The 13,736-nt window shown below is 34.9% G+C and overlaps 1 protein-coding gene across 1 annotated transcript in view; it reads right to left on the bottom strand.

Moving 5' to 3' along the window:
• The window catches only part of RB1 (RB transcriptional corepressor 1), a 295,974-nt gene that overhangs the window by 11,076 nt on the left and 271,162 nt on the right, over positions 1-13,736 (bottom strand). The window contains 4 exon segments of the mRNA XM_036011346.1: positions 158-321; positions 420-533; positions 914-1,018; positions 10,084-10,229. Of these exon segments, the coding sequence (XP_035867239.1) occupies positions 158-321; positions 420-533; positions 914-1,018; positions 10,084-10,229 (529 nt within the window).

Here is a 13,736-nt window from a genome sequence, read left to right as displayed (position 1 = left end):
TTCTCACAAATTCTTATCATGTCACTTAATATAAATAAGCCAATTAGGGATGCCAGAATAGATCTTATTTTAAATGAAGAAAACTTTATAATTTTATGCTTGAATGAAAATAATCCCCTCTTATTTCTTAGCACTTCATTAAAGATAAAACACAAACCTTGATCTTGGAGTCATTTTTGTTGGTGTTGGCAGACCGTCTGAAATCTTGTATGGATTCTTCAGGGGTGATATATAGATGTTTCCTCCAGGAATCCGTAAAGGTGAACTGGAAAACTTGTAGGGGCTTCGAGGAATGTGAGGTATTGGTGACAAAGTAGGGGGCTAGAGCAAAAGCAGAGGCAGATTATTTATTTAATGTCTTAGTGAAATCCATTGTTTTATAATTAGATTTTTCCAAACAAAGGATACTTTTAACATACCCTGGTGGAAGCATACTGCAAAATATTTGTTTTCAGTCTCTGCATAAAGACTGAGTTATAGAATACTATAATAGAATCATATTCCTCTTCTCTGATCAAAACCCGTTTGAATGTCTGAGGAAGAATAATAAAAATACTTGTTAAATATATTGGGGAGTTTATGTTTAGATTTTCTTTTGTAATAGTTCATGATACTTTTTAACAGTAAAAAGCATATATCATACAGGAAAAAAATAATCTGAAAAGTCTTTCTTAGGCTTGGGTTATTGCAGGGGTATAGTATTCCTTATTCACTCTATAATATAAATTTGTGTATTAAAAACATTAATTTTCCAATTCCATTTAGTTACAAATAATTAACCAATAATATAAAAGTAAAGAATTAATATGTGAATTTATATTAGGTTAGACTATATGATCTAACTAATAACTGAAGTACCCATATTACAGATATGGATATATCCCAAAACTTCCTACCATAGAAGATTACTTACCTCCTGAACAGCATGAGGAAGTTCCTTATAAGCTGTTACAATGATTTTGAATTTAAGGTCTATATTCTTTACTTTGCATATGCCATACATGGAACACATCATAACCTAATAAATAAATGTAATGTGAAAATAGTCAGAATTTTGTAATATGGTTGTGTTCTAAAAAGCACTTGTTATCTTTCTTTTTACCTTAAAATAGAAATTCAATTTCCTACAGAATAATCTTTTCCCATCCTAAGCTCAGTTTGAAAGTCTATGCAAAGTATTTAACCCAAATTCTATTTAAAGAACAAATGTAAATAGTCAACCCGCAATCATGTGGTTTATGAATAACCCAACTTTTGCTCCTATCCCTTAGATATTTCCCAGAAGATAAAAGATGAAAACTGGACTCAGTTATCTGTGTAACTAGCACTTAAAAAAAGCCAGTGTGAAAAGGATCAAACTATTAGATAAATAATATTGATACATTTCATGGTAGTGGTAAGGGAGATGTAGTAATAAAAGGGGATAGGAGAGACTCTTGTACTGTTGATGATGTTCTGTTTCTTCCAAGATCAGGCAAGATCAGGAGCATTCAGGGTGGTATGGCTGTAGACAATGTTCTATTTCTTTATTTGGATGCTACTTATACGGGTGAGTTCAAGTGATGAATTTACATTAAGATGCACCCTTATGATATATGGATTTTTCTATATGCGTATTACATTTCAAATAAGAATACTTTTAAATGCAAAAATAAGGCAAAATGATTCCCTGTGACATTAAAACATCAAACTTTCTTAATTTGTATGAATTTTATTGCCTAATTTAAGTATTCATATCTTCTGAAACATTTCTTGCTCACATCTACTATTGCTAACAATTCTCTATTGCATCATCCCTTGCCCAGCATCCTACCAGACCTGATCCTCCTATTCCTGCCATTCAGTATTCTCTTTGCTAATTCACATTTTATTTCTACTCCAACACTTTACCTAGGCACCTCTCACAAAAATATTCTTGATTCCAGGAAAGCTAATTTCTTTGGAAATCCTTAGTGCTACTGTATATTTCTTTGTATATTGTAGAAAAGCAGTTAGAACCAAAAGGCAATAAGTGCCTACTTTAAAAATACAATATACTAGAATTTATACATCACAATATGATCTGGTTAAATATACATATTTGTAGGTTTTATACAATAATTCACCTTTTGCTGAAAACATTTTTATTGGGCCCATTACTCCCAACCTTACTGCCAGAAATAAAAGGATCATAAGGGAACATTATGAATAATTATATAACAAAACTACAGACACCTAAGATTGAATAGAAAATTATACAAGAAACACAAACTTACCGAAACTATCTGAAGAGGATCTAAAGCTTGAATTAGCAATATAAAAATTGTCCCACAAACAAAAGCCCAAACCCAGATGGCTTCACTGGTGAATTCACTGTTAATTCTACCAGCTGATATTGAAGAATCAATATCAATTTTTCACAAACTCTTCCAAAAGTAGAGAGGAGGGAATATTACCAACTAAGTCTATGCGGCTATTATTTTTCTGATACCAAAGCCAGACATCACAAGAAAACTGTTAACATCTCTACGATTATAAATGTAAGAATTTTCAATAAAAAGTTGAATTCAGCAGCACTGTTGATATACTGTGACTAAATGGGGTTCATTCTAGAAATGCAAGGCTAGTTTAACATCTAAAATTCAATTAATGTAATAATACACTAGGTATCAATACAAGGGGAAAACATTTATCATTTCAATAGATACAGAAAAAATGAAAAAATTCAACAAACTTTCATGATAAAAGCACTCAATAAACTAAAAATAGAAGGAAACTCCTCAACATGATAAAGGGCATATATAAAAAAAACCCTACGGCTAACAACAGATTTAATGTTTCATTAATAATGAATGCCTTCCCCAAGATCAATAACAAAACGAGGATGTCTCTTCTCACCACTTCCATTCAGCACTGTATTGGAAGCTCTAACCAAAGCAATTTAGCACGTAAATAAAATGAAAGACTTGTAGATTGAAAAGGAAGAAGTAAAACTATCTCTATTAATAGAAGACATGATTGCAATATTGAAAATCTTAAGGCATCCACCAAAAATCATTAGAACTTATAAACAACTTAGGCAAGATTGTAAGACAGAAGATCAATATACAAAAATCAATTGTATTTCAATACAATTGTAATGAACAATCTGAAAAAGAAAGGAACCAATTTTATTTACAATAGTGTTAAAAAGAACAAAATACTTAGAGATAAATTTAACAAAAGTGTAAGACTTGTACTCTAAAAAAATTTTAAAAACATTGTTGAAAGAAATTAGGGAAGATTTAAATAAATGGAAGGATATCATGTTATTTTTTTTTTAATTTTAATCATTGTTCAAATACAGTTTTCTCCTTTTTACTCCCAATCCAGTACCCCCTCCCCACCCTCCCCCACTTCCCTCCCATTACCACCCTCCCCTTAGTTTATGACCATGTGTCCTTTAAGTTGTTCCTGTGAACCCTTCCCACTGTCCCCTTAAATTCCCTCTTCTCTCCCCTCCGGTCACCGTCAGCCTGTCCTCTATTTCAGTGTCTTTGGTTATATTTTGCTTGTTTCTTTGTTTTGTTATTTAGGTTCCTGTTAAAGGTGAGATCATATGGTATTTGTCTTTCACTGACTGGCTTGTTTCGCTAAGCATAATGTTTTCCAGCTCCATCCATGCTGTTGCACAGGGTGGGAGCTCCTTCTTTCTTTCTGCTGCATAGAATTCCATTGTGTAAATGCACCATAGTTTTTTGATCCATTCGTTTACTGATGGGCATCTTGGTTGCTTCCAGCATCTAGCTATTGTAAATTATGTTGCTATGAACATTGGGATGCATAGGTTCTTTTGAATTGGTGTTTTAGTATTCTTAGGATAGAGTCCCAGCAGTGGAATTGCTAGGTCAAAAGGCAGATCCATTTTTAGTTTTCTGAAGAAGTTCCATGCTGCTTTCCATAGTGGTTGTACCAGTCTGCAGTCCCACCAGCAGTGCAATAGGGTCCCCTTTTCTCCACAACCTCTCCAACATTTGTTGTTTGTTGCTTTGTTTATGATGGCCATTCTGTCTGGTGTGAAGTGGTATCTCATTGTGGTTTTAATTTGCATCTCTCTGATAGCTAGCGATACTGAACATCATTTCATGTGTCTTTGGATTTTCTGTATGTCCTCCTTGGAGAAGTGTCTGTTCAAGTCCTTTGCCCATTTTTTAATTGGCTTCCTTGTCTTATTAGAGTGCAGTCGTGTAAGTTCTTTATATATTTTGGAGATTGAACCCTTGTCTGAGGTATCATTGGCAAATATGTTTTCCCATACAGTTGGTTCTTTTTTTATTTTGATACTGTTTTCTTTAGCTGTGCAAAAGCTTTTAATTTTGATGAGGTCCCATTTGTTTATTCTTTCCTTTATGACCCTTGCTCTAGGGGACACGTCAGTAAAAAAGTTTCTTCGTGAAATATCTGAGATTTTCCTACCTACATTCTCCTCTAGGACTTTAATGGTGTCACGTTTTATATTTAAGTCTTTTATCCACCTTGAATTTATTTTTCTATATGGTGTACGTTGGTGCTCAAGTTTCATTTTTTTGCACATGGCTGTCCAGTTCTCCCAACACCATTTGTTGAAGAGGCTATTTTTATTCCATTTAATGTTGCTGCCTCCTTTGTCAAATATTAATTGACCATAGATACTTGGGCTTATTTCTGGGCTCTCTGTTCTGTTCCATTGGTCTATGTGCCTGTTTTTATGCCAGTACCATGCTGTTTTAATTACAGTGGCCTTGTAGTATAGTTTAGTGTCGGGTATTGTGATCCTTCCTACTTTACTCTTCTTTCTCAAAATTGCAGCAGCTATTCGGGGTCGTTTATAATTCCATATAAATTTTTGAAGTGTTTGTTCTATGTCTGTGAAATAAGCCATTGGTACTTGAATAGGTATTGCATTGAATGTGTAAATTGCTTTGGGTAGTATGGACATTTTGATGATATTAATTCTTCCAATCCATGAACACGGTATATGTTTCCATTTGTTTGTGTCTTCCTTGATTTCTTTCTTCAGTGTTGTGTAGTTTTCTGAATACAGGTCTTTTACCTCTTTGGTTAGGTTTATTCCTAGATATTTTATTTTTCTTTTTGCTATTTCAAATGGAATTTTTTCCTTGATCTCTGTTTCTGCTGTTTCATTGCTGGTGTACAGAAATGCCTTTGATTTCTGGATATTGACTTTGTATCCCGCTGTTTTGCCAAATTCATTCATTAGGTCAAGCAGTTTTTTGGTAGAGTCTATAGGATTTTCTACGTATACTATCATGTCATCTGCAAACAGTGACAGTTTTGTTTCCTCCTTTCCGATTTGGATGCCTTTTATTTCTTTTTCTTGTCTGATTGCTGTGGCTAAAACTTCCAGTACTATATTGAATAGAAGTGGTGAAAGTGGACAGCCTTGTCTTGTTCCTGATCTTAGTGGAAAAGATTTTAATTTTTGCCCATTGAGTATGATGTTGGCTGAAGGTCTCTCATATATGGCCTTTATTATGTTGAGGAATGCTCCCTCTATTCCCACTTTGCCGAGTGTTTTTATCATGAATGGGTGCTGTACCTTATCAAATGCTTTTTCTGTAACAATTGATATGATCATGTGGTTTTTGTCTTTACTTTTGTTTATGTGATGTATTACATTTACTGACTTGTGAATACTGAACCATCCTTGCATCCCTGGAATAAATCCCACTTGGTCATGGTGTATGATCTTTTTAATGTATTTTTGGATGTGGTTTGGCAGTATTTTGTTGAGGATTTTAGCGTCAAAAGATATCACATGTTAATGGACTGGAAGACAATGTTGTTTTTGACAGTACTCCTCAGACTGACCTATAATTCAGTGCAATCCCTATCAAAACTCCAACTGGCTTCTTTGTAAAAATTGACAAGCCAACCCTAAAATTCATATAAAAATGCAAGCTTCAGAATAGTCAAACCAATCTTGTAAAAGAGCAAAATTAGAGCACTCACACTTCCCTATTTCAAAACTTACTAAAAAGCAGGAATCAAGACAGTAATCAAGACAGTGTTGTAGTGGCATAAAAAGAGACATATAGATCAATGAAACAGAAGAGACCAGAAACAAACATTTACAGACTTATAGTTAATTGATTTTTTAACAATTCTCAACAGGGAAAGATAAGACTTTTCAAGTTATAGTGCTAGAACAACAGGTATCCAAGTACAAACTAATGAAGTTGAATTCCTAACTCACACCATATACAAAAATTAATGCAAAATGGAACAAAATCTCAATGTAAGCCCTAAAAGTATAAAATTCTTAGAGAAAAATAGGGATAAATCTTCATGACCTCTGATTTGGCAATGGTTTTGTAGATATGACACCAAAGGCATCAGTAACAAAAGAAAAAATAGATAAACTAAACATCAACAGAATTAAAAAGTTTTGTGCTTCAAAGTATACCATCAAGAAAGTGAGAAGACAACTCAGAGAATGAAAGAAAATATTTGCAAGTGACATACATATCTAATAAGGGACTTGTATGTAGAATACATAAAGAACCTTTACAACTCAATAATAAAAATACAACTCAATTTAAAAATACCCAAAAGATATTCTCTACTGAAGATATACAAATGGCCAATAAGCACATGAAAAGATTATTAATCAACATCATTAGCTATGAGGGAAATGTAAATAGATAGCTACTTCATATCCACTAGGATGCTTATAGTCAAAAAGGCAAATAGGTTGGTAAGGATGTGGAGAAACTGGAACCTCATACATGGCTGGTAGAAACATAAAATGGTATAGCCATGTTGGAAAGTAATCTGGCCATTCCTCAGAAGGTTAAACATAGAGTTACCATATGACCCAGAAATTCCACTCCTAGGTAGATACCCAAGATAAATGAAAACATAAGTCCACATAAAAACTTATACATGAATGTTGATAGTAACATTACTTACAGTAGCCAAAAAATAGAAACCAAATGTACATCAACTGATAAAAAGATAAACATTATGTGGTATATATCCACACAATGGATTACTTGGCAATAAAATGAAATACTGATAAAAGGTATAACACTGATGAATGACGTACTTAGAACAATGAAACACTATATTAAGTAAAAGAAGCCCGACACAAAAGATAACATATTATATGATTCAATTTGTAAGAACTGTCCAAAATAAGCAAATTTATAGAGATAGAAAGTAGATTATTGTTGCCTGGAGCTGGAGAAGGTGGGGTACAGGAGGGTAAGTGCTAAAGGGTATGAGGGTTTCTTTTTCTTAAAATATTTTATTTATTTATTTATTTATTTATTTATTTATTTATTTAGAGAAGGGAGGGAGAGAGAGAGAGAGAAACATCAATGTGCGGTTGTTGGGGGTCATGGCCTGCAACCTAGGCATGTACCCTGACTGGGAATCGAACCTGCGACACTTTGGTTCACAGCACATGCTCACTCCACTGAGCTACGCCAGCCAGGGCTAGGGTTTCTTGTTTGATGTGATGAAAATGTTTTAAAATTGACTTTGGTGATGGTTGTACAACTTTGTGAATATAATAAAAACCAATGGACTGTACAATTTAATCAGGGTAATTTGTATGGTATATGATATCTCAATGGAGCTGTTAACAAAAGAATATTCTTATTATCCCATTTATAGAAAAGAAAAAGGAACATAAGAGAGAATGTTCTCTGTAAATTAACGCATTCATTTGTTAGTTCATTCAGTCATTCAGTAGGCACTGTTTTATATTAGTTGGTTAAGTTTCCTGCTTTTTGCAATACTAGAAATAAAATCTAGCTTATTACAACACAGAATAAACTATGAGAAACAATGTCTTCAGTAATTTTTATAAGATCTTTCATCTTATTAAGCAAGTAGAGTTACTGAAATACTCTCAAGGTCTGACTTGTAAGAATAACAGAAAAAATATAAAATATAGCCAACCAGTAAATATATATTAAGTCTACAAACTGATCTAGCTTATTTGAATTTGATCTTTTCTTTTTTTTTTTTTAAGATTTTATTTATTTATTTTTAGAGAGGGAAGGGAGGGAGAGAGAGAGAGAGAGAGAGAGAGAGAGACATCAATGTACGGTTGCTGGGGGTTCTGGCCTGCAACCCAGGCATGTACCCTGTCTGGGAATCGAACCTGGGACACTTTGGTTCCCAGCCCGCACTCAATCCACTGAGCTACGCCAGCCAGGTGATCTTTTCTTAAGATGTCCCCAGAAGCTCTCTAAAAAAGGTAGCAGCTTCCCAAATGCCTGTTCCCATCAGCACCATTCTTAAGATGCCTGTTGACTTAGCATTTTGTGAAGTCCTAGACTCCATAGCACCAGGGCTGACTGTCTCAGCTTCACCTCCAAGGAAACTGCTCATAGCAAGCTACCAATGGGCAAGTGGGTTCCTCTTCAAAGGCCCTCGCTCAAAGCCATGAAATAGGTTGTTCAAACTTCAGTACTGTACAGATTCACATAAAAAAATCCTTATGGCCAATAAAAATGTGTCTGCCAACTCCAAGCTGGTAAATATTTTCTTAAATAATGTCTGATTCTATTAAAATGTCCTTCAATTACATTTAAGTTTTATTGATATAATATACAAAATAATTTCTTCTTAGATTATCCTTAAAATATAGATAGAAAAAATGTAGAGTTCAGAGATCATCCAGATATATCCATTGGATCCCCAAACTGTATCCCACATCTGTGCTAAAACAGTGAACTTCACCCCACCCCACATCACTTCACTCTAGCTATCTCCTTCTAGGGCACCCTGAAGTAAGGCACAGAACACTGATTCTCTGATGACTTAGAGTGACATTTCAGTTCCCAAAAGAGTCCTCTCAGGACTGATGTATCCAAAAGTAGGTAACCAGGAAACTGACAAACTGAACTTCACAGTTTGCAGCACAATTATGAGGACCAGATACTGCTAATTGTCAACCTAGTATCTCTTTTTCCTTTCCTCATAACTTAGGATATCCATTTTTTTTTTACCTTAAAGGCAAGGGAATTAAAAGCAAAAATAAATCAATGGGACTATATAAAACTAAAAAGCTTCTGTACAGCAAAAGAAAACAACAACAAAACAAAAAGGCAATTGACAGAAGAAGATATTTGCAAACAACATCTCCAAATAGGAGTTAATATTCAAAATATATAAAGAACTCATACAACAAAAAATAAATAATTCAATTAAAAATGAGCAGAGGACCTAAACAGACACTTCTCTGAAGAAGACATACAAACAGCCAAAAGACATATGAAAAGATGCTCAACTTTACTAGCTATATGCAAATCAAAACTATAATGAGATACCACCTCACATCTGTTAGAAAGGCTGTTATCAACAAGACAGGTAATAATAACAGGTGTTGGAGAGGTTGTAGAGAAAAAGGAGCCCTCATTCACTGCTGGTGAGAAGGTAAACTAGTACAGCCACCCTGGAAAATGGCAAGGAGTGTCCTCAAAAAAGAGTTACCATATGATGCAGCAATCCCTCTTTTAGATATCTACCCCCCAAATTTGGAAACATTTATTCATAAAGATATATGTACTCCTATGTTCACTGCAATATTATTCATAATGGCCAAAGATGGAAACAACCAAATTGTCCTGAAGATGACTGGGTAAAGAAGATGTGATACATATACAATGGAATACTATTCACCCATAAGAAAAGATGAAATACTTTCATTTGTGACAACACAGATGAATCCTGAGAATATCCTGCTAAGCGAAATAGGTCAGATGGAAAAAGTCAAGAACCATATGATTTCACTCATCTGTGAGGTATAACACTGAAACTCATAGACACAGACAATAGTACAGTGAATACTAGAGGGAAAGGGTGGTGGGAAAAGAGTAGAAAAGGATAAAAGGAGTGAAATAAATGGTGACAGAAGGTGATTTGATTTTGGGTGACAAACACACTATACAATATACAGATGATGTATTATAGAATTGTATGTTTAAAACCTATATCACTTTAATAACCAATGTCACCCCAATAAATTTAATAAAATCTTTGTAAAAAGAAAAAAATCATACATAGTTAACAAATAAGTAGAAGGAAAGGTGAAGTGTATTATTTTCTTACCTGGTCCAAATGCCTGTCTCTCATGAGTTCATACTCATTTTGCAGTGTGTGCTGGAAAAGGGTCCAGATGATGTGTTCTAGTTCTGGGTGGTCAGACAGAAGACGTGCACACAAGGTATTTAGTCGAAGATATGCCAGTCGGTACACTTGGAGAGACAAGGAGAATTAGTTATGTGTACTGTTCATTTTGAATTACCGGTGCATTTTTTTCCCAAAACACTAAATGGCTACAACCATAATGTTGTTAAATAGAATTTTAACAATAACCTCATTTCTACCACTATCTTCCTTATGAGTAAATTATTACTAGTCATATCATAGTGCTAGGTACATAAAAGGCCAAAATAATACTTGATGAATTAATTATTACAGCATAAAACTGAGGCAGAGTGGAAGGTGAAGGAAGAAAGATAATAAGATATTATTAAATTAGACAACACACATAGGGTTTGTTTCAGTTTTGTTGGTAACCATTCATCACAAATATTAGAAATTCTCACTCTCAGTATTCAAGAGGGAACATTTTAAAAAGTAATGGAATTTTCAATGTTTTAATTTTTACATTCCTAAAAACAAAAAACAAAGTGCATTTCTCTACAAAATGCCAATGGCGTATACTCTGTTGAGAAATAGCAGGATTGTACTACTGATGGGTAACATGACTGTGATAGAAACCTTATTTAGATTGTACTTAAAATACTACTGGTATACAGGCTTAGAGAAAAGGATCTCATGAAATTGAATTTTCTTCCATCTACTTTAACTATGAATACCCTTGGTTTAAATATAGCTTTAAAAGACTTCTATAAGGTGAGGGATCCAAGATGGTGGTGGAGTAAGTGGAAGCTACACCAACTTCTTCCCAAGATCAATCTGGAATTGCAACTAAATTGTAGAGATATCATCCAGAATAAGCAACTAAACACTATCTGGAGAGAAGCCTTATAACCACAGACAGGCTGGAAAAACCACTTCACCACAATAAGACTGGTAGGCAGTGCAGAGGAGACATGAAAGGGCTGTCTGGGTTCCCATGGGTGACAGCTGGAGTGCTGAAGGGATATTTCATCAGGTGGGGGACTCCTCCTGAGAAGTGTGGGGTCTAAACTCCAAGCTGGGCTCCCCAGCCTACAGCACCAGAGCTGGAAAGGAACCAAGATAAAACTCAGCTATGAAAAGCAGGAGGGTTTCTGTTTGCCTGGGAGAGACAGATGGAGACGCAGAGAGCCTCTTAACAGACCAATGCACAAAATTTCATTTGTAGCCACTTACCCTGGGTTCCAGCAGAGGGAGAGCAGAGTGGACTAGGGTTGCTTGAGGAGAGTCTGGGGTTGGTGGCTCAAGGAGAATACTGAAGGAATAGCTGCCAGTATCCCTATACTGAGTCATCCCCCATACTGCAGGAGCCATTACTCTTAGATAGAGCACTCTTCTCTGAATGGCATTGCCTGAGGGGAAGCAAAACCCCTGCCCTCAGGAATTATTCTGCCCAACCCCCCTGGTGTTTAATCCTGACTGCTGCTCATAACTTGATTAGATTCACACCTGATCAGTTAAGTGGCTGATTAGTTTAACAAAGCAGCCAAAGTGGGAAGACAAAGAAACAGACCCCAAATGAAAGAAAGAACAAATGAATTAACCAAAAACTAGATGAAATGGAGTCAAGCAATTTAATAGACAGAAAGTTCAGAGTAATGATTATAAGGATAGCTAATGGCATAAAAAAAGACAGAAACTATAATATAGGAACAGTCAGAAATAAAGAATGCAATATCTGAAAAAAATAATACACTTGAAGGAATAAACAGTAAGGTAGATGAAACAGAGGATAAAATCAGTGTTTTGGAAGGCCAGGTAGAAAAAAAGCACCCAAACAGAGATGAAAAAAATTAAAAGAATGAGGAGAGCTTAAGAAATATTTTGGGCCATGTGAAGGCCAACAACATCAGCATCATGGGAATACCAGAAGGGAAAGAGAGTAAGCAAGGCATGAAAAACTGATCTGAAAAAATAATGACTGAAAACTTCCCTAATCTGGTGAAGGAAAAAGTCACACACTCCCAGGAAGCTCAGAGAGTCCCAAACAATTTGGACCCAAAGAGGCCTACATTGAGACACATTATAATTAAAATGATAAGGAGAGAATCCTAAAAGCTGCAAGAGAAAAAATCAGGGAGTTACCTACAATGGACCACCAATCAGACTGGCATCTGAATTCAAAGAAACATTTCAGGCCAGTAGGGAGTGACGTGAATATTCAACGTGATGAAAAGCAAGGACCTACAACTAAGGCTACATTAACCAGTAAGGCTATCATTTAAAATTGAAGGAGAAATAAGGAGCTTCCCAGACAAGAAAAAGCTAGAGGAGTTTGTTAACACCAAACCAATACTGAAACAAATGTTAAAGCGTTTGCTTTAAGAAGAAGAAGAAGAAAAAAAGAGAGAAAGAAAAAAAAAGAGGAAAACAATATAACAATAAAATGTCACTACATACCTATCAATAATCACCTTAAATGTAAATGGCTTAAATGCTCCAACCAAAAGACAGGGTAGCTGAATGAAAAAGAAAGTAAGACCCATATACATGCTGCCTCCAAGACACCCATCTCAAATCAAAAGATGCACACAGGCTAAAAGTAAAGGGTTGGAAAAAGATATTCCATACAAATGGAAAAGCATTTCACTTAACTGATATCTTCAGAGCAGTTCACCCAAAAGCAGCAGATTATACATACTTTTCTTTTTTTCTTTTTTTTTTTTAAGATTTTATTTATTTATTTTTAGAGAGGGAAGGGTGGGAGAAAGAGAGAGAGAGACAGAGACATGAATGTGCGGTTGCTGGGGGTCATGGCCTGCAACCCAGGCATGTGCCCTGACTGGGAATCGAACCTGCGACACTTTGGTTCGCAGCCCACGCTCAATCCACTGAGCTACACCAGCCAGGGCAGATTATACATACTTTTCAAGTGCACATACAGAAAGGATCTCAATAAATTTAAGAAGATTAAAATCATATTAAGCATCTTCTCTAACCATAATGGTATGAAAACTAGGAATTAATCACAAGAAGAACACTGAAAAATGCACAAAGACATGGAAGCTAAGTAACATGTTATGAAAAAATGAATGGGTCAACAATGAGATTAAGGAAGAAATCAACAGATACCTTGAAACACATGAAAATGAGGACCCAAGAATCCAAAATCTGTGGGACAATGGGAAAGCAATCCTAAAGGGGAGAAATTCATAGCACGAGGGACCTATCTAAAAAAAAAACCAAAACAAGAAAAAGCCCAAATAAACAATGTAACTTTACACTTAAAGGAACTTGAAAAAGAACAACAAACAAAGCCCAAAGTGAGTAGAAGGAAGGAAATAATAAAGATTAGAACAGAAATAAACAAAACAGACTCTAAAAAATAAAAACAATACAAAAGACAAATGAATCTAAGAGCTGGTCCTTTGAAAAAATAAACAAGATGGACAAAACTTTAACTATATTCATTAAGAAGAAACGAGTAAGGATCCAGATAAAATCAGAAGTGAAAGAGGAGAAATAACAACTGACATGAAACAAATACAAAGCATTGTAAGAAAATATTATAAACAACTATATGCCAAAAAACTGGACAACCTGGATGAAATGGGTAA

Source organism: Phyllostomus discolor, chromosome 11, assembly GCF_004126475.2.
Source record: "Phyllostomus discolor isolate MPI-MPIP mPhyDis1 chromosome 11, mPhyDis1.pri.v3, whole genome shotgun sequence".
Lineage (NCBI taxonomy): Eukaryota > Metazoa > Chordata > Mammalia > Chiroptera > Phyllostomidae > Phyllostomus > Phyllostomus discolor.
Note: the sequence above shows the minus strand (reverse complement) of the source record. Positions and strands in the feature narration are given on the sequence as shown.